This window comes from Heteronotia binoei, unplaced genomic scaffold (genome assembly GCF_032191835.1).
Source record: "Heteronotia binoei isolate CCM8104 ecotype False Entrance Well unplaced genomic scaffold, APGP_CSIRO_Hbin_v1 ptg001979l, whole genome shotgun sequence".
Taxonomy (NCBI): Eukaryota; Metazoa; Chordata; class Lepidosauria; order Squamata; family Gekkonidae; genus Heteronotia; species Heteronotia binoei.
The window spans coordinates 9,746-30,634 of NW_026800486.1; the positions used below are offsets into that span (position 1 = coordinate 9,746).

The 20,889-nt window shown below is 52.8% G+C and overlaps 2 protein-coding genes across 2 annotated transcripts; one reads left to right on the top strand and one right to left on the bottom strand.

The window, feature by feature from the left end:
• Positions 1 to 242: 242 nt before the first annotated feature.
• LOC132565921 (small ribosomal subunit protein uS13) lies at positions 243 to 9,969 on the bottom strand. The gene is made up of 6 exons (XM_060230544.1): positions 9,574 to 9,969; positions 5,477 to 5,575; positions 2,163 to 2,249; positions 850 to 951; positions 459 to 550; positions 243 to 358 (listed from the first exon to the last, which is right to left on the bottom strand). Exons 1-6 carry the CDS (start codon positions 9,574 to 9,576, stop codon positions 283 to 285), a joined length of 459 nt encoding a protein of 152 aa, XP_060086527.1. The 5' UTR covers positions 9,577 to 9,969; the 3' UTR covers positions 243 to 282.
• On the top strand, positions 9,575 to 19,613 carry LOC132565923 (vacuolar protein sorting-associated protein 52 homolog; the record flags this gene model as incomplete). Its single annotated transcript, XM_060230545.1, has 7 exons — positions 9,575 to 9,728; positions 10,041 to 10,210; positions 13,552 to 13,633; positions 18,033 to 18,085; positions 18,175 to 18,250; positions 19,281 to 19,348; positions 19,434 to 19,613. Coding segments are annotated over exons 1-7 (783 nt in total), but the record flags the coding sequence as incomplete, so codon positions are not given.
• Between the last annotated feature and the right edge of the window lie 1,276 nt (positions 19,614 to 20,889).

Here is a 20,889-nt window from a genome sequence, read left to right on the forward strand (position 1 = left end):
TCCTTTTTGAGGTGCGGCGACCAGAATTGCACACAGTACTCCAAATGAGACTGCACCATCGATTTATACAGGGGCATTATGATACTGGCTGATTTGTTTTCCATTCCCTTCCTAATAATTCCCAGCATGGCGTTGGCCTTTTTGATTGCAAGTCAGTGTGCTGTATATTCTTAAGCCTCTCGGACCCAGAGCACGCCAGCAGATACGCCTCCCCACCCCAGCAAGGACGAGGCCACAGAGCGGAGAATGCCACTTTTTTTTTTACTCGTGCATAAAGAGTTTCTACTTCTTCTTGGAGACGCCGACGGTTCTGCCACGGCGGCCGGTGGTTTTGGTGTGCTGACCCCTGACCCGCAGGCTGAAAGGGGGAAAAAAGGGGGGTCAACAGAGAGCAAACGAACAAAAGGGCCACGTCCCGTGCCATCAGCCCCCCCCCACTCCACTGTTCCCGTTCTCACCCCCAGAAGTGACGCAGGCCTCGGTGGGCCCGGATCTTCTTCAGACGCTCCAAGTCCTCACGCAGCTTGTTATCCAGCCCGTTGGCTAAAACCTGCGAAAGGGGGAGGGAGCGGGAGGCTTCAGCAGAGGAGAAGGACACAGCCCCCGAATGCCCACAGCCAGCCCCTGAGGCGGATTCTTTGCCCGGGGGTGAGAGACCACTGCCCACTCTCAGGAGCCTCCGAGGAGAGAGCACTGCAGGCAGACAAAGCCCTTAGAATGTTCCCCACCCCAAATCGACTCCCCACCCGGGCTCAGCGTTTCACCCCCGCGCCAAAAAAAGTTGAATGTACCCAGCTTGCTCGGCCTTTCCCCGGACAGCCCGGCCTTCGAGCCTGCCTGTACTCTCACCTGGCTGTACTTCCCGTCCTTGACGTCCTTCTGCCGGTTGAGGAACCAGTCGGGGATTTTGTACTGGCGGGGGTTCTGCATGATGGTGATGACACGCTCCACCTGCAGGGGGCAGCAGAGACCACCGTGAGCGAGAGGCCGTCTGGCCCGAGCTACAACCACTGAAGCCTGGCTGGACTCCTCTGGGAAGGGAAAGAAGGAGGGAAGGGGCCCTGGAACCAGGCAAGCTTCCGACTCATCCCTCAGAGGATCCCCTCTCTTGGACCACTTCCTCCTGCCAGCTCTCCAGGCCCCTGAAAGTCCACAGAGACGTTTGCCCATGTGCACTGCTTAAACCAGGGGCAGACTTCCGGAACACTCTGTCTTGACACGTGCTCAGAACGTCAACGAGAAAGGTGCCAAATCCCGCCCCAATAGGCAATGGCTCTCCAAAGACTCAACAAGACAAGAGACTCAACGTGTACTAGAATAATATATCTGACAATATAAAGAATCCTAGAGTTGGAAGGGACCTCCAGGGTCATCTAGTCCAACCCCCTGCAATGCAGGAAACTCACAAACCCCTCCCCCTAAATTCACAGGATCCTCATTGCTGTCAGAGAGCCATCTGGCCTCTGTTTAAAAAACTCCAGGGAAGGAGAGCCCACCACCTCCCGAGGAAGAAGCCTGTTCCACTAAGGAACCGCTCTAACTGTCAGGAATCCTAGAGTTGGAAGGGACCCCCAAGGTCATCTAGTCCAACCCTCTGCACAATGCAGGAAACTCACAAATACATTCCCCTAAATTCATAAGATCTTCCTTGCTGTCAGGTGGCCTTCTAGCCTCTGTTGAAAAACCTCCAAGGAAGGAGAGCCCACCAACTCCCGAGGAAGCCTGTTCCACTGAGGAACTGCTCTAATGGTGAGGAATCCTAGAATTGGAAGGGCCCTCCAGGGTCATCTAGTCCAACCACCTGCGCAACTTGAGGATTCTATGATTCTAGAGTGGTTCCTCAGTGGAACAGGCTTCCTCCTTGGGAGGTGGTGGGCTCTCCTTCCTTGGAGGTTTTTACACAGAGGCTGGATGGCCATCTGACAGCAATGAAGATCCTGTGAATTTAGGGGGAGGTGTTTGTGAGTTTCCTGCATTGTGCAGGGGGTTGGACTAGAGGACCCTGGAGGTCCCTTCCAACTCTAGGATTCTGTGACCCTGGTATTCCTTGGAGGCTGCCCTTCCAAATACTAGCCAGATCTCTGCTTAGCTTCCATGATCTGACCATGCTGGCCGTTCCAGGAGAGGGCACTTTAAAGGAAAAGGGGTGGGGGGGCTCTTACCTCGTCTTCAGTGAGCTCCCCGGCTCTCTTGGTCAAGTCAATGTCTGCCTTCCTCAGCACCACATGGGCGTAACGCCTGCCCACACCCTGTGGGGAACAGAAGCCGAAAGATGAGCAGGGGAGTAGGGGATTGTTCAACTGGGTGTTAGGAAGGCCCCCTTCCCCAAATACAAGGCCCCACAGGCTTCTCCACCAGCACTGGTCAACCTGAAGAAAACGCCAGCACCCTCCCCACCTCCTCTTCCACTTCACTTATTGTTATTATTTATTTATTCATTAAATCTCCATTCTGCCCTTTCCCTAAAGTCCAGGGCAGATTAAGACAATAAATCAATAACCAGATATAAAAATACATAATGCAAAAAAGAAATAAAATAAGACACCAGCCGTTCATAAATAATCAATACAATATTGCAGGGGTGGCCAACGGTAGCTCTCCAGGTGTTTCTTTGCCTACAACTCCCAGCAGCCCCAGCCACTGGCCACGCTGGCTGGGGCTGATGGGAGTTGTAGGCAAAGGAAACATCTGGCGAGCCACCGTTGGCCACCCCTGCAATATAGAGAAGCGAGTGGGGTGGACCCGTTTCAGGAGGGAGAGAATGCCGTTTGGTCCTAGCGGGGCGGGGGGGGGGCAGCACCCAGCTTTCCTGGATCCCTCCTTGTAGCATCGCAGCCCGAGTAGCAGAAGCATCCTGGGACTGGAATGACAGCCCCCAGGGTGGAATGACAGTCCATAGGAAGAGAATCTGTGCTGGGGCTGGAAAGGCAGGTCACACAGTTGAATGGTAACCCCTGGGAATTGGCTCAGTGCTCTGGGACTGAAATTACAGGACGCAGAGTGGAATGACCGCTCCTGGGATTAGCAGAACTGTTCTAGGACTGGAATGACAGTCCCCATAGTAGAATGAAGAAGAAGATATTGGATTTATATCCCGCCCTCCACTCCGAAGAGTCTCAGAGCGGCTCACAATCTCCTTTCCCTTCCTCCCCCACAACAGACACCCTGTGAGGTGGGTGGGGCTGGAGAGGGCTCTCACAGCAGCTGCCCTTTCAAGGACAACTGCCAGAGCTATGGCTGACCCAAGGCCATTCCAGCAGGTGCAAGTGGAGGAGTGGGGAATAAAACTCGGTTCTCCCAGATAAGAGTCCGCACACTTCACCACTACACCAAACTGGCTCCTGAGATCAGAATCTGCGCTCTGTAACTGGAATGGTGCCTGTGATTCCAGCTGATTCCAAACACCCCACCTCTCCATCGGTGCACTGAAACAGACAAAGGCCTCCCGGAACAAGACTGACTTGCAAGTCCTGTGCAAGCCCGGCCGGCAAGGCTTCCTGCCAAGACGGGGCCAATGCGGAAAAGGCCCTTGTCCTGGTGGCAGCCCAGCAGATCTCTTGGGGACCCAGGAGCCAAAGGGGGTTAACCGTGAGAGCTCCCTCAGACGTGGCAGCCGCAGACCGTTTAGGGCTTTGAAAGGTGTCTGGAAACAGACAGGCAACCAGTGTAGCTGCAGCAGCTCAGCAGCTCCCACCCTGCCGCCTTGGGAGCCTCAGAGCATCTGCCAACGAACACTGTGTGCCTTGGGCAGCGTGCCAACACCTGGCCTCAAGTGGCTGGCGAGGAGACACTCCCTGTGGCTCTGGGATCCCAGCCCAAACGCAGCTGCGTCTCAGGAACTGGCGGGAGTGCCTGGATGAGCGATCGAGGCAGACGCAACACGGCGCTCGGAGAGGGTCGGCTTGGGAGCGGAGAAGCCAGGCTGCGGCAAGGAGGGAGCCAGGACCAAACGGCATTCTCTCCTTCCCCCCCTACGCCCTTCAGTGAGATCTCCCCACACAGGAAGGACCGCAAAAGCAGACGTTCGATCTGTTGCTGTGACAAAGTGCCAAAGGACATTCAACCACACGAGCCAGAATTTCTTGAGCTTCTTTACTTAGAATTTGTTCTTTCCTTTCCTCTTCTTGATCTACCTTTTTTTTTTCTTTTACTGTGCTAGTCGTGGTCCACACCTAATAGTAATTACCTAAGAGTAACTTTGGAATAATTTGGAGTGGAGAGCCAGTTTGGTGTAGTCGTTAAGTGTGCAGACTCTTATCTGGGAGAACCGGGTCTGGTTCCCCACTCCTCCGCTTGCAGCTGCTGGAATGGCCTTGGGTCAGCCAGAGCTCTCTTCTCTGGGAGAACCGGGTTTGATTCCCCACTCTTCCACTTGCACCTGCTGGAATGGCCTTGGGTCTGTCAGAGATCTCTTATCTGGGAGAACTGGGTTTGATTCCCCACTCCTCCACTTGCAGCTGCTGGAATGGCCTCGGGTCAGCCAGAGCTCTGTTATCTGGAAGAACCGGGTTTGATTCCCCACTCCTCCATTTGCAGCTGCTGGAAAGGCCTTGGGTCAGCCATAGCTCTGGCAGAGGTTATCCTTGAAAGTGCAGCTGCTGATAGCCCTCTCAGCACCACTCACCTCACAGGGCGTCCGTTGTGGGGGAGGGAGATAAAGGAGATTGTAAGCCGTTCTGAGACTCTTTGGAGTGGAAGGCGGGATATAAATCCAATATCATCATCTTCTTCATCTGTGTAGACTATAGCTAGTTAAACGCTCAAATCAAGAGATGTATCGATAGACATATCAATACCTTATTACTATTTTCTTGTTTTATAGCAATATATGTTTCTCTTGATTGTCTATGACTTGATACAAGAATTATTGCTTTAATTTTAACTTTGCGTAGATCCTGACCTCTCTCCATGGAAAGAGATACTGTTTTAAATTAGTCATCGTATCTTGTTGCGTCTCAGCGGCCCCGTGGCGCAGAGTGGCAAAGCAGCAGCACTGCAGTCTGAACTCTCTGCTCACGACCGGAGTTCGATCCCAGTGGAAGCTGGATTCAGGTAGCTGGCCCAAGGTTGACTCAGCCTTCCATCCTTCCGAGGTCAGTAAAATGAGGACCCAGTTTGCTGGGGGGAAAGCGTAGAGGACTGGGGAAGGCAATGGCAAACCACCCCGTCAAAAGCCTACTGTGAAAACGTTGTGAAAGCAACGTCACCCCAGAGTCGGAAACGACTGGCGCTTGCACAGGGGACCTTTCCGTTCCTTGTTGCATCTATATAACTATGTCCTTCTGGGATATTTATTATATGTATGGAAATATCTGTGACTGTATTAATTTGTTTCCGTAATTGTATATTCATATTGATGCTTATTTACTTCAAAACTACTCAAAATATGAAAAGGTACAAAGTGCCAGCAGAAGGCAGCCACCCCAGCCTCTAAGGTCGCTCAGCACCAGCCCCCCCCCACTGGCCCCTCCCTGACCTTGATGGCCGTGATGGCGAAGGCGATCTTCCGCCGCCCATCGATATTGGTGTTGAGGACTCGGAGGATGTGCTGGAACTTCTCTGGGATCACGAGAGACTGTGGGAAAGAAGGGACCAGGCCGGCTCAGCAAACACAAGAAAATACTGCAATCCCCGCTCAAGCGTCTGTGCCAAGGGCTTGTAAACTACCACCCTCCGGTGCCCCTGGGCTCACTTGCTTGAGCCACCTAAATCCAGACTTCCCCACATGGTATTCAACACATGTCAAGACAATCCTCAGTATTACCCCGTGGAAAGCAGGGGGGGGGACCCCAAAGGAACTGCAGGGAGCATCTCATTTTCTTCTGTATCCCCCCCCCCCATTTCTTCTTTTCCTTCCCTACCTGCCTCTATCGCCCCTCCCCTCTCCCTGCTTCCTTCTCTTCTTCCTACTCACCAGACACCCCACCCCAAACCCACGCCCGTCAATCCCTAGTGCCCGTCATAAATCAATTTAAGATTTTGATCAGAGGCATGCAAATATTCTTACAAAGCTTCATAATCTCTCGTAAACCAACCGCCAGTGTAGATGAAGAAATAGCAATTTATTATCTTTGTAACTGCAAACACGGGCTGCTTTTGAGCCTTGGAAGTTTGCTTTGGGCATTCAATGAGTTATCAAGATGGAAGTCTAGTCTGCCTGCTAAGCATCTGCATATCCCCTTAGGAACCCTGGGTTTTACTCAGGACATCAAAAGACCCCTGCTGAGTCAGACCAGTGAGGGTCCATCTAGTCCAGCCTCCTGTCTCACACAGTGGCCAACCAGTTCCTCTGGAGAGCCAACAACAGGGCAGGGAGGTTGAGACCTTCCTCTGAGAAGAATATCTGAAGAGCCCTGCTGGATCAGACCAGGGAGGGTCCACCTAGTCCAGCCTCCTGTCTCACACAGTGGCCAGCCAGTTCCTCTGGAGGGCCAACAACAGGGCATATAGGATGAGGCCTTCCTCTGAAAGAACATCAGAAGAGCCCTGCTGGGTCAGACCAAGGAGGGTCCATCTAGTCCAGCCTCCTGCCTCACAAAGTGGCCAGCCAGTTCCTCTGGAGGGCCAACAACAGGGCAGAGAGGCCGAGGCCTTCCACTGAGAAGAACAGCAGAAGAGCCCTGCTGGGTCAGACGAGGGAGGGTCCATCTAGTCCAGTCTCCTGTCTCACACAGTGGCCAACCCAGTTCCTCTGGAGGGCCAGCAACAGGGCAGAGAGGCCGAGGCTGGGTCAGACCAGGGAGGGTCCATCTAGTCCAGCCTCCTGCCTCACACAGTGGCCAACCAGTTCCTCTGGAAGAAGAAGATATTGGATTTATATCCCGCCCTTCACTCCGAAGAGTCTCAGAGCGGCTCACAATCTCCTTTACCTTCCTCCCCCACAACAGACACCCTGTGAGGTGGGTGGGGCTGGAGAGGGCTCTCACAGCAGCTGCCCTTTCAAGGACAACCTCTGCCAGAGCTATGGCTGACCCAAGGCCATTCCAGCAGGTGCAAGTGGAGGCGTGGGGAATCAAACCCGGTTCTCCCAGATAAGAGTCCGCACACTTAACCACTACACCAAACTAGCTCTCCAACTAGTTGTTGGAGGGCCAACAACAGGGCAGAGAGGCCAAGGCCTTCCCCTGAGAAGAACATCAGAACAGCCCTGCTGGGTCAGACCAGGAAGGGTCTATCTAGTCCAGCATCCTGTCTCACACAGTGGCCAACACGGCATGGAGGCTGAGGCCTTCCCCTGATGCTGCCTCCTGACTCTGGGATTCAGAGGTTGACTGCCTAGCATTTTGTCTCCCCGTGCACAACTTTATATCCCCCCTCTCAGCAGTCATAATCAAGATGGTTTTGCTTAAATATAAAGCAAAGAATGATAATTTGGGGAGGGACGGTGGCTCAGTGGCAGAGCATCTGCTTGGGAAGCAGGAGGTCCCAGGTTCAATCCCCGGCATCTCCAAAAAAGGGTCCAGGCAAATAGGTGTGAAAAACCTCAGCTGGAGACCCTGGAGAGCTGCTGCCAGTCTGAGAAGACAATACTGACTTTGATGGACCAAGGGTCTGATTCAGTATAAGGCAGCTTCATATGTTCACCTTTGGGGAGGGACGGTGGCTCAGTGGAGAGCCGCTGCCAGTCTGAGAAGACAAGACTGACTTGGATGGACCGACAGTCTGATTCAGTATAAGGCAGCTTCATATGTTCAATTTGTTATATAATAATTTGGCATTTTCCATGTCACAAAGTTTATGTTAGCATCCAAATACACCTTTTTTTGTTTGCTACAGAAATGGTTTTCTGCCTTCAGTGTTTATTTTTTTCCCTACCTCTTCAGCGGGCAACAATTAAGTACTTGCGCTGCAATAGCAAAGGCCACACTTTGTGATTTTTTTTTCCCCTTAACAATTTGGCATACCTGCAGTTTTCCTTGTAAGACACTTGTACTCCTAAAATTGCACAAACACAAATTCCCGTTCCCATAAATACAAGAATTTTATGCACCAAGTTGTAAACCCCAAATCTCCCCCTGGCTTCAAAATTCCCAGGAAACCTCTTAAACCCCAGGCAACAAAGGAAACTATACCTGGACCGAGCCCGTTGAGGGAAGAGCGGGTTATAAATAAAGAATAACCAATCAATATCCCGTCTTCACGTTTCGCTAGAGCACACAATGGGGACACAAACTCATTCCTGTCCAAAGAAACTCCTCTCTTTCTGGAAGAGCTGCCTTACCGAACTCAAGGCCGACCAGTGCCCAGGGCTTGCACACACAACAACCCTGAAAGGCTGGCCGCGCTAAGAAGTCAGTCTACTGGCTCGTAGACAAGGCGGTCCCTCCCAGCACATCATGGCCCCTCCGGCCAATGGGGGCTGCTGAAGAGCACCAACCTCCACCAGCCTTTGAGCGCTTCCCTCCTCCCCTCATTGGGCAGCGCTGAAATGACCCGCCCCCACAGGGCTGTTGCAAGGTTCAAAAAGCCGGGCCTATAAATGGCTTTGCACATTTTGACTGAAAGACAAAAAAACTGCTATCCCCTTAAGAGCTACCAAGCAGGCAGAAATCCACCAGGGCAGCATTCACCCTCCCCCTTCAGAGCTACTAAAGAGACAAAAATGATCCATCAGGGCTGCAATTTCACCTCCCCCTTAACAGTTATCAAGCAGGCAGAAATCCACCAGGGCAGCATTTCTCCCTTCCCCTTAGCAGCCACCAAGAAGGTAGAAATCCACCAGGGCAGCATTCCACCTCCTAAGAGCTACCAAACAGGAAGAAATCCACCAGGGCAGCATTTCTCCCCTCCCCTTAGCAGCCACCAAGGAGGTAGAAATCCACCAGGGCAGCATTCCACCTCCTAAGAGCTACCAAGCAGGCAGAAATCCACCAGAGCAGCATTTCTCCCCTCCCCTTAGCAGCCACCAAGGAGGTAGAAATACACCAGGGCAGCATTTCTCCCTTCCCCTTAGCAGCCACCAAGAAGGTAAAAATCCACCAGGGCAGCATTCCATCTCTTAAGAGCTACCAAACAGGCAGAAATCCACCAGGGCAGCATTTCTCCCCTCCCCTTAGCAGCCACCAAGGAGGTAGATATCCACCAGGGCAGCATTCCACCTCCTAAGAGCTACCAAACAGGCAGAAATCCACCAGGGCAGCATTTCTCCCTTCCCCTTAGCAGCCACCAAGAAGGTAGAAATCCACCAGGGCAGCATTCCATCTCTTAAGAGCTCCCAAACAGGCAGAAATTCACCAGGGCAGCATTCCACCTCCTAAGAGCTCCCAAACAGGCAGAAATCCACCAGAGCAGCATTTCCCCGTCCCATAACAGCTACCCAGCAGGCATAAATCCACCAGGGAAGCCACCCCCCTCCACCTCCAGCTGCGGGTCTCCCAGGCACGGCAGAAAAAGCGCGGGCAAAGGGATCGCCGCCCCCGGGCCTGGGAGAGCCGGTCGGGAGGCCAATACCCGGCCAGGCAGGAGGCTCCAGCGGCCCCCTCCGGGCCAGAGCCCCCGCCTTCCCTCTCCCCGCGACGCCTGAGGCGGATGGCGGCGGATTCCTCCGGTCCCCCCTCCCGGGCCTCCACCTACCATGGCTGCGGACTCCCCTCTCGCTGCAGCGCTAACCGGAAAAGGAAGTCGGCCGGCGCCGCGGTCTAGTTATACATCCCACCCACTGAAGGACAACTTCCGGCCTTCTGGAACCAATCTTAGACTCTTCCGGTTTAGACTCTTTGGCACTTCCGGTATGGTGGAAAAGGCTCCATGCTTGTATAACGTTCTTATGGACTTGTGCGCTGTCCTAAAACGTCCGTATGGAAAACAAGAAACGACGCTTAGAGTTCCGGGAAGATTATAACCCGGCGTCAAGACGAATTTGAATCCAGTTCCGACCTTGCCTAGAATGGAATTTTCCCCTTTCCTTTGGAGCTCCAACGAGGATGGAGCTTCCACCTTTCCCTGCCCTGAGAAAGCTCAATTTCTAATAGCCACTTCCGCCCTGTCCTGACTGACACCGCGGGGCATTCTGGGACATGTAGTCCCACTCCTTTGTTTAGCCTTCCAATCGGAAGTTCCTTTTCGGGAGCTTCCGGATGTCGTCGAGGACGAGGACGAGGGAACCGGGGACGGAGCCATGATGGTCGCCGCCGGTCCCGAGGAGGAGCGGCGAAGGCAGCAGCTGCGGCCGAACGAGATGGAGGACGAGGAGGTGGCGGCGGGCGGAGCGGTGAGGGCCACGCACCTGCCCCACTTCCGGTCCCTGGGATGCCCCCACTTCCGGTCCCTGCAGAAGAATGGGAGAGGGGTGGGAACCAGCTGTTGCAAAATGGGCAAGGGGGCGGGTGGTCTGTCCTGGCTGAAGGAGGGGTCCAGGGCAGCGGCTTATTCCAGGCTGCATGCGCGCAAAAGCTCAGGGGCCATTTTGCAGGAAAAAGAGGTGCCGGAGCTCATTAGCACAACTCATTTGCATCTGCCCCAAGCCCCCTGACGTCACTGGAAGGTGGGCTAAATCCCATCAGCTCAGCATCTCCCTTGAAATGCTTCTTGGAGTATAACTGCCGTAATGAAGCCTCACTCCCATGATACTTTTAAATTGATTTCAAAGTATGTGGCCACAGGGGCATGATGAAGATTTCCATCTGTCCAGGTCTTGAATTCAGCAGGAGCTCACAGGAGTGCAGCTCTTGAACTTTCTGAGGTTTCCCCCTCCTTCTCCTCTCCGCCTACTTCGCCCATTGAATAGTAGGTGCAGCTGCATAAGAATCCCTGGATTAGGAGAGCGGGCAACCAGCCAGCCACCTGGGGCTTTGCCACACCCCCAGCAGCCCTCATTAACTCCTGGAGAAGTCCATGCCACCCTTTATCCACTTTTTATGTGATTTTGGACAGCAGGTGGTTTTTCTGGCCTTTTGACTGTGGGGGGGTGGGTTTGTTAAGGAGAGCCCCAGGTGAGCGAGGCCTGCTTGGGCTGGCTGGATCTCTAGGCAGCCCAAGCAGGCACCGCTCCCCCGGGGCTCTCCTTTCTTGTGTCGGGTTGCTTTTGGTTGGTGGGGGGCAGCATATTGCTAACGAGTTATGCTAATGTGCCCCACCGCCTGTTTTTCTACAAAATGATCCCTGCATCTGTCTACTTTCTATGTTTTAGTTATTTCCCCGGGTTTTTTTTTTTGTGGGGGAAAATATTAGAAAGTTTGTCAAATCTTAAAAGTTCAGCAAAATTCTCACAGGGGGCTTGAACAACGGAGCCCAGAAGCAAGTATTTTTTGAGGGGGAGGGGAGTAAGAAAGAAAAGGCACAGTACAGTTTAGGCGTTGTGCAGCTCCGTTCCTGTGAGCTCCTGCCCAAAATGAGGCCTGCAAAAGCTTATCCCTTGAATAAAACTTGGTGGGTCTTAAAGGTGGGCCGCTGGACTCAGACTTTGTTCTGTTGCGTCAGATCAACGCAGCTGCCCACCTGAATCTGTCTTCAGCGAATGCTGCGGTTTCTGTCTACCCCCCCCAAATTCCCAGGAATTCCCCAACCCAGAGTTGGAGCTTGGAAGTATTTACAATGGAAAATAGATTTGTGGTATCTAGATGTTTTACCTGTCTGTTGTCTAAATGCCCCGTGGCGCAGAGTGGTAAAGCAGCAGTACTGCAGTACTGTGATCTGAACTCTCTGCTCACGACCTGAGTTCTATCCCAGCAAAAGCTGGTTCAGGTAGCCGGTCCAAGGTTGACTCAGCCTTCCATCCTTCCGAGGTGGGTAAAATGAATACCCAGCTTGCTGGGGGGGGAGGGGAAGTGGAAAAGACTGGGGAAGGCAATGGCAAACCTCCCCGTAAAGTCTGCTGTGAAAACTTTGTGAAAGCAACGTCACCTCAGAGTCGGAAACGACTGGTGCTTGCACAGGGGACCTTTCCTTTTCTGTCTAAATGGAAGGGCAGTGGGTGGGTAAAAGGGGGAAGGTAGGTAGGTAGGTAATTTTATTTATATCCCGCCCTCCCCGCCGGAGCAGGCTCAGGGCGGCTAACAACATCATTCAGTTTCCCTTATACAAAAGACAAGGTTACATTAACATTAAACATTAAAAAAGGGAGGGAGACAGAGGATGGCTCATCTGAAGAGCAATTGAGACAGGGCCTGCCTCCCAGAGAGCCAGTTTGGTGTAGTTGTTAAGTGTGCAAATTCTTATCTGGGAGGACCAGGTTCAATTCCCCACTCCTCCGCTTGCATCTGCTGGGTGACTTTAAGCAAACCACAGTTCTCTCAGAGCTGTTCCTCTTAAGAGCAGTTTCTGTCAGAGCTCTCTCAGCCCCACCTACCTCACAGGACGTCTGCTGTGGGGAGAGGAAAGGAAGGGAGATTGTAAGCCACTCTGAGACTCCCCAGTGAAGAAGGCGAAAAGTAGTTTTACGTTGCCACCAATTTATGGTGACCCCTGTGGTACTTTCAAAATAAGAGATGTTCAGAGGTTTGCCATTGCCTGTCTCTGAGGAGGGACCGCGGACTTCCTTGGGGGGTTTTTCCATCCAAGTACCAACCAAGGCCTGCTTAGCTTTTGAGATCTGACAAGATGTGGCTACTCAGGGCCAACTAGGTCTCTTTAGGATCACCCTCAACCCTCTTTCTCATCTTGCTTTTGAATCTTTTCTCCCTTTCCCACAATACAAGAACTGGTGAGCACGCCATGAAATCTATGAGCGGTAGGCTTAGGACACACAAAAACAAGTGCTCCTTCACCCAAAGAGTCAGTATCGCATGAAATTCAGTAAATGGCATAGACGGCTTCGAGAGGGGATTGGGTAAACATACAGAGCAGAGGTCCTTCAGAGGCTATTGGCTTGCTCCAACATGGCTTCTGTTATCATCTTATGTCTGGGGCAGTGATGTCCTGTATTCCTGGTGCTTTGGGGGGCAACATTGGGAGGGCTTCTCCCAATGGAGAGCCAGTTTGGTGTAGTGGTTAAGTGTGCGGACTCTTATCTGAGAGAACCGGGTTTGATTCCCCACTCCTCCACTTGCACCTGCTGGAATGGCCTTGGGTCAGCCATAGCTCTGGCAGAGGTTGTCCTTGAAAGGGCAGCTGCTGTGAGAGCCCTCTCAGCCCCACCCACCTCACAGGGTGTCTGTTGTGGGGGAGGAAGGGAAAGGAGATTGTGAGCCTCTCTGAGACTCTTCGGAGTGGAGGGCGGAATATAAATCCAATATCATCTTCTTCTTCTTCTTCTGGAGGGCTGCTGGTGGACCTCCTGGCGGCCCCTGGGTGCTGGACTGGAGAGGCCACTGGCCCAACCCAATATGGCTTCTTGTGTGTTCTTATATCTGTGGCAGTGATGCTCTGTCTTCTTGGTGCTTGGGGGAGGGTGGGGGGGGAGCAATAGTGGGAGGGCTTCTGGAGTTCTGGCCCCTGGGTTTTGGCCGCCGTGTGACACAGAGTGTTGGACTGAATGGACCATTGGCCTGACCCAACACGGCTTCTCTTGTTTCCCCCTCTTTTTCGTGTCACCTCTCCCTCCCCCACCCTTCAAGGGAGGGTTTAATCCTGACTCATCTCCCTGTTCCCCCCCACCCCCCCGCCTCCTAACAGGGTCACGGTGAGGAGACGCTACAATTGAACCTGGGTGATCTGGACCTGACCTCTGAGGAGTTCATCTTGGACGAAGTGGACAGTGAGTTCTCCTCTCCCTTTTCTGCCCACCTGTGATGTGTTTCTGCAAGGCTGGCTGGGCCCAAGAGAGGTCTGGGGACGGCTGCCGATCCTCAGGTAGCTAGGAGATAACCGTGCTAACGGACCACGAATCTCACAACAGTGAGGCTGCTTAAACGCACTTCTAATTAAGCGTTTATATCGCAGAGGCAAGCAATTGCTGATACTTCTTTATGAACGTACGTTAGATAACAAAAATGACGTGCAAAATCAGTTTATATACATCAACTCGTAAAAGGCCTGGTCCACTGACTAACACAGACCCAAAAGTCCATATTTTGCCATGTCGGTATCGAAGGTAGCAGTTCTCTTAAGCGGCCATAGCCGCAAATAGTAATTCTCTTTTTGGAGAACTGACAGTGCGGTTTGTAAGTAGTTGGCCAGCAACTTGGCATCTGGTGAAGAAAGGTTAAAAGGCTTGGGGCTCTTTAGCTTGGAGAAACGTCGACTGCGGGGTGACATGAGAGAGGTTTACAAGATTATGCATGGGATGGAGAAAGTAGAGAAAGAAGTACTTTTCTCCCTTTCTCACACTTAAAAGAACTTGCGGGTATTCATTGAAATTGCTGAGCAGTCGGGTTAAAACGGATAAAAGGAGGTACTTCTTCACCCAAAGGGTGATTAACATGTGGAATTCACTGCCACAGGAGGTGGCGGCGGCTGCAAGCATAGCCACCTTCGAGAGGGGATTGGATAAAAATATGGAGCAGAGGTCCATCAGTGGCTATTAGCCACAGTGTGTGTGTGTGTGTGTGTGTGTGTGTGTATATAGGCCACTGTGTGACACAGAGTGTTGGACTGGATGGGGCATTGGCCTGATCCAACATGGCTTATCTTATGTTCTTATGTGACACAGAGTGTTGGACTGGATGGGCCATTGGCCTGATCCAACATGGCTTCTCTTATGTTCTTATGTGACACAGAGTGTTGGACTGGATGGGCCATTGGCCTGATCCAACATGGCTGTTCTTATGTAATTTCTGAGCCCTGGCTCCAGGTTTGAATTACTATTTGCGGCTATGGCCGCTTAAGAGAACTGCTACCTTGGATACTGACATGCATTTTGAATGTATTGAGTTGAGGTTTCAGAAAGAGTAATTTTTGTCAGAAGAAGAGTTGCCATCGAAACATGACTTTACCGGAATCGTGTCACGATACTACTAATTTTGAAGTTACTTTTTCTGAAGTTCTTATGAGTCCCCCGGCTCCGCCAACAAAAGTCTCCCGGCTCCGCCCCAAAGTCCCCCGGCTCCGCCCCCAAAGTCTCCCGGCTCTGCCAACAAAGTCTCTGCTCCGCCCCAAAGTCTCCCGGCTCTGCCCCCAAAGTCTCCCGGCTCTGCCAACAAAGTCTCTGCTCTGCCCCAAAGTCTCCAGGCTCCGCCCCCAAAGTCTCCCGGCTCTGCCAACAAAGTCTCTGCTCCGCCCCAAAGTCTCCCGGCTCCGCCCCCAAAGTCTCCCGGCTCTGCCAACAAAGTCTCTGCTCCGCCCCAAAGTCTCCAGGCTCCGCCAACAAAGTCTTCCTTCTCCGCCAACAAAGTCTCCTGGCCCCGCCCTCAAAGTCTCCAGATATTTCTTGAGTTGGGCCTGGCAACACTAGCTAGGGATCTCCCCCCTGCTCTGCCATTCCCGGGGCAGGAATAGCTGCACTACAACCTGCTCCACGTCGGGCTTCCTGAGCCTTTGATTCACTCCCCAAAGCTGCTTGTGGCCTGGCAACCTCCCCTCTGGGCTGGCTCTGCACCGGCTGCCCCCTGCTGTGTCCCGGAAGGGCAGAGAGCCCCGCTGTGGGCCCAGCAGCCCTGCAGGGGATCTGTGAGAGGCTGCGGGGGGAGGCGGGTTTCCCCGTCCTTCACCTGTGCCGCTCTCTTTCCGATCAATCAAAAGCCTTTATTGGCACATATCAGATTAGAAACAAACAAATAACCAGCTACAGAAATATAAAACATTCATATGCAGCTATATTGGACAAACGATCCTTGGTGTAGTGGTTAAGTGTGGTGTAGAGAGCCAGTTTGGTGTAGTGGTTAAGTGTGCGGACTCTTATCTGGGAGAACCGGATTTGATTCTCCACTCCTCCACTTGCACCTGCTAGCATGGCCTTGGGTCAGCCATAGCTCTGGCAAAGGTTGTCCTTGAAAGGGCAGCTGCTGTGAGAGCCCTCTCCAGCCCCACCCACCTCACAGGGTGTCTGTTGTGGGGGAGGAAGATAAAGGAGATTGTGAGCCGCTCTGAGACTCTTCGGAGTGGAGGGCGGGATATAAATCCAATATCTTCATCTACCTCACAGGGTGTCTGTTGTGGGGAAGGAAGATAAAGGAGATTGTGAGCCGCTCTGAGACTCTTCGGAGTGGAGGGCGGGATATAAATCCAATATCTTCATCTACCTCACAGGATGTCTGTTGTGGGGGAAGAAGATAAAGGAGATTGTGAGCCGCTCTGAGACTCTTCGGAGTGGAGGGCGGGATATAAATCCAATATCTTCATCTACCTCACAGGATGTCTGTTGTGGGGGAAGAAGATAAAGGAGATTGTGAGCCGCTCTGAGACTCTTCGGAGTGGAGGGCGGGATATAAATCCAATATCTTCATCTACCTCACAGGATGTCTGTTGTGGGGGAAGAAGATAAAGGAGATTGTGAGCCGCTCTGAGACTCTTCGGAGTGGAGGGCGGGATATAAATCCAATATCTTCATCTACCTCACAGGGTGTCTGTTGTGGGGGAGGAAGGGAAAGGAGATTGTGAGCCGCTCTGAGACTCTTCGGAGTGGAGGGCGGGATATAAATCCAATATCTTCTTCTTCTTCTTCTGGTTACCACACTCAAGAATAAAGCAACCTTTTCAGTGATTTCAGATGACAAATCATTCAGAAGACGGCATATTGAACAGACTTGGATCTAGAAACCAAAGGCGTAGAGTATCATGTAGGGCAGGGGTGGCCAACGGTAGCTCTCCAGATGTTTTTTGGCCTACAACTCTCATCAGCCCCAGCCATTGGCCATGCTGGCTGGGGCTGATGGGAGTTGTAGGCAAAAAAACATCTGGAGAGCTACCGTTGGCCACCCCTGATGCAGGGGACAATAAAGAAGAATATGGGACAATGAGTCAACTTGTTTTCAGTTATGTCTACATAGTCTTAATGAAAGTGGGATTTTCTTTATATCTACCATAGGTAACTGCTGATGGGGTTGTATTGCATCTAGCGAGGGTAAATGCTCCACACAATTTTGGAACATGGAGAGTTGATAAATAAGAAGGCAGATGACCAATAGATGGGGAAATTCCAAAATTCAGAGGGGGAGCGAGATTTGTTCGCAGCACTAATGAGTTTTTGTAATTCATAGAATCATAGAGTTGGAAGGGACCTCCAGGGCCATCTAGTCCAACCCCCTGCACAATGCAGGAAACTCACAAACACCTCCCCCTAAATTCACAGGAACTTCATTGCTGTCAGGTGGCCATCTAGCCTCTGTTTAAAACCTCCAAGGAAGGAGAGCCCACCACCTCCCGAGGAGGAAGCCTGTTCCACTGAGGAACCGCTCTCACGATCAGGAATCCGAGAGTTGGAAGGGACCTCCAGGGTCATCTAGTCCAACCCCCTGCACAATGCAGGAAACTCACAAACACCTCCCCCTAAATTCACAGGATCCTCATTGCTGTCAGGTGGCCATCTAGTCTCTGTTTAAACACCTCCAAGGAAGGAGAGCCCACCACCTCCCAAGGAGGAAGCCTGTTCCACTGAAGAACCACTCTAACGGTCAGGAAGTTCTTCCTAATGTTGAGCCGGAAACTCTTTTGATTTAATTTCAACCCGTTGGTTCTGGTCTGACCTTCCTGGGCCGCAGAAAACAATTCCACACCATCCTCTATAGCAGGGGTGGCCAACGGTAGCTCTCCAGATGGTTTTTTTGCCTACAACTCTCATCAGCCCCAGCCAGCATGGCCAATGGCTGGGGCTGATGAGAGTTGTAGGCAAAAAAACATCTGGAGAGCTACCATTGGCCACGCCTGCTCTATAGGGACAGCCTTTCAAGTACTTGAAGATGGTGATCCTATCACCTCTCAGCCGCCTCCTCTCCAGGCTAAACATCCCCAGCTCCTTCAACCTTTCCTCAGAGGACTTGGTCTCCAGACCCCTCACCATCTTCATCGCCCTCTGGACCCGTTCCAGCTTGTCTATATCCTTCTTAAAATGTGGTGCCCAAAACTGAGCACAAGACTCCAGGTGAGGTCTTACCAGAGCAGAGTAAAGCGATACCATCACATCACGCGATCTGGACACTGTGCTTCTGTGGATACAGCCCGAAATCGCATTGGCCTTTTTAGCCACCGCATCGTTATCAATCATTCATTATCTCTTTCAGTCCACATCCAAGCCAACCTGGAAGACGCGCTGGTGCAAGAAGCCTTGAAGACGGTGAGCACCAAGGGGATCTACGGGGCGGGTGGAGGGAGCGGGGCTGCTTGGCTGGGGCCACGGTGACCGCCCTCCCTTTGGTCTTGCAGGGGGTGGACCTCAGGCAGTACTCCAAGCAGGTGGAGCTGGAGCTGCAGCAGATCGAGAACGCCTCCATCAAGGACTGTATCCTTCGCAGCTGAGGAGGCAGGAGGGGGGAAGGAGGGAATCGGCTTTGGGTGAGGAGCTGCTTTGTCCAGAAGCCATGCCAAGAGGGGTGTGTGTGTGTCACTGTCTGCCAAACCAGACACTCTCCCCCCCCCAGGCCACAGCCAGGGTTTCAGGTTTGGTAGGGCTCATGACCAGGTTTTTTTGTTTATGGTGATGATGATACTGGATTTCTACCCCACCCTCCACTGCGAATCTCAGAGTGGCTCACAATCTCCTTTTCCTTCCTCCCCCACAACAGACACCCTGTGAGGTGGCTGGGGCTGAGAGGGCTCTCACAGCAGCTGCCCTTTCAAGGACAGAGTCTCAGAGTGGCCTACAATCTCCTTTCCCTTCCTCCCCCACAAGAGACACCCTGTAAGGTGGCTGGGGCTGAGAGGGCTCCCACAGCAGCTGCCCTTTCAAGGACAGAGTCTCAGAGTGGCCTACAATCTCCTTTCCCTTCCTCCCCCACAACAGACACCCTGTGAGGTGGCTGGGGCTGAGAGAGCTCTCCCAGCAGTTGCCCTTTCAAGGACAGAGTCTCAGAGTGGCCTACAATCTCCCTTACCTTCCTCCCCCACAACAGGCACCCTGTGCGGTGGGTGGGGCTGGAGAGAACTCTCCCAGAAGCTGCCCTTTCAAAGACAGAGGCTCAGAGCGGCCTACAATCTCCTTTCCCTTCCTCCCCCACAACAGACACCCTGTGAAGTGGGTGGGGCTGAGAGAGCTCTCCCAGAAGCTGCCCTTTTAAGGACAGAGTATCAGAGTGGCCTACAATCTCCCTTCCCTGACACTCTGACACTCTGCGATGAAGAGTGAAGTGTGGGGTATAAATCCAATATCATCACCATCACCTCCTCGCGTTATTTGTCCAGGAGCTCAGCCTCGGCCTGGGTCTCCCCATGGCGTGTGGTTTGGGTGGGGCCCATCCTCTCTGTGCCGGGGGGGGGGAGGCGTCCCTCTGCACTCCTCCCCAGCAGCGCTTCTCCTTAGCGGCCTTATCCAGACATCAAGGAGAGCAAGAACATTGCCTCTTTGCACACCCAGATCACGGCCTGCGACGCCGTCCTGGAGGTGAGTGCGCCCGTAGTGCTTGGAGGTCCCTCCTGGGTGGGTTTCCTGGCCACTCCCTGCTCTCCAGCTGCCTCTTTCTGTGCAGCGCATGGAGGCCATGCTGAGCTCCTTCCAGTCAGACCTGAGCAGCATCAGCTGCGAGATCCAGACGCTGCAGGAGCAGTCGGTGGCCATGAACGTCCGGCTGCGCAACCGCCAGGCCGTCCGGGGCCGCCTCTCCCAGCTGGTGGACGAGCTGGTGGTGCCCAATCTCATGATCAGGTGGGTGGGGCCCGGGGGGGGCGGGCTGGAGGGGGAGGAGCCCAGAAAGCCAAGGAGGGAATTGATGGCGTCCTTCGGCTCAAGAGCAGACTCCCAAGTCAGTCGGCAGCCTCCTCCACAGCTTGCAAGCTTCAGGAGAGCGGCTGGCTCAGATCTTGCTTAATGTAAGAGCCGCCTAGGATAAATGTCAGGTGTGTGAGGAAGGAAGGAAGGAAGGAAGGAAGGAAGGAAGGAAGGAAGGAAGGAAGGAAGGAAGGAAGGAAGGAAGGAAGGAAGGAAGGAAGGAGGGAGGAAGGAAAATAGATGGGGAGGAAGGAAGGAAGGAAAGGAGGGAGGAAGGAAAGGAGGAAGGAAGGAGGAAGGAAGGAAAATAGATGGGGGAGTGAGGGAGGAAGGAAGGAAAATAGATGGGGAGGGAGGAAGGAAGGAAGGAAAGGAGGGAGGAAGGAAAGGAGGGAGGAAGGAAAGGAGGAAGGAAGGAAAATAGATGGGGGAAGGAGGGAGAGGTGGAGGGAGGAAGGAAGGAAAGAAAGGAAGGAGGAAGGAAAGAAGGAAGGAAAATAGATGGGAGAGGGAGGGAGGAAGGAAGGAAAATAGATGGGGGAGGGAGAGGAAGGAAGGAAGGAAAGGAGGGAGGAAGGAAGGAAAATAGATAGGGGAAGAAGGAAGGAAGGAAAGGAAGGAAGGAAGGAAAATAGATGGAGGGACAGAGAGGGAGCAAGGAAGGAAGAAAGGAAAAATGGAAGGAGGAAGGAAGGAAGGAAAATAGATGGGGGAGGGAGGGAGAGGGGGAGGGAGGAAGGAGAAAAGGAAGGATGGAAGGAAAGACGGGAGGGAGGAAGGAAGGAAAATAGATGGGGAGGGAGGGAGAAGGGGAGGAAGGAAGGAAGGAGGAAGGAAGAAAGGAAGGAAGAAGGGATGGAAGGAAGGAAGGATGGAAGGAAGGATGGAAAATAGATGGGGAGGGAGAGGTGGAAAGAAAGCAAACTTGCTGGCTTGGCTTGGCAAAGTGATTGAAAGAGAGACCTGCCTTCTCCAAGCTGGCCAGTGGGGCGTTGGGGGCTTTGAGAGCGGCACAATATATGCGAAAGAGCCACACGTGGCTCCTGAGCCACATTTTGGCCTCTCCTCCAGGAGATGAGTCTCCTCCCTCTGCCTCTGAATGAGGATGATGCCACCGGCCTGCTTTGTAGGGTTGTTGTATGTTCTGGTTTTGTGCTCCTTTCCCGAAGTGCTTGAAAAATGTCAAAAGTGTGGTAGAAATGCGTGAAAGGTTCCCA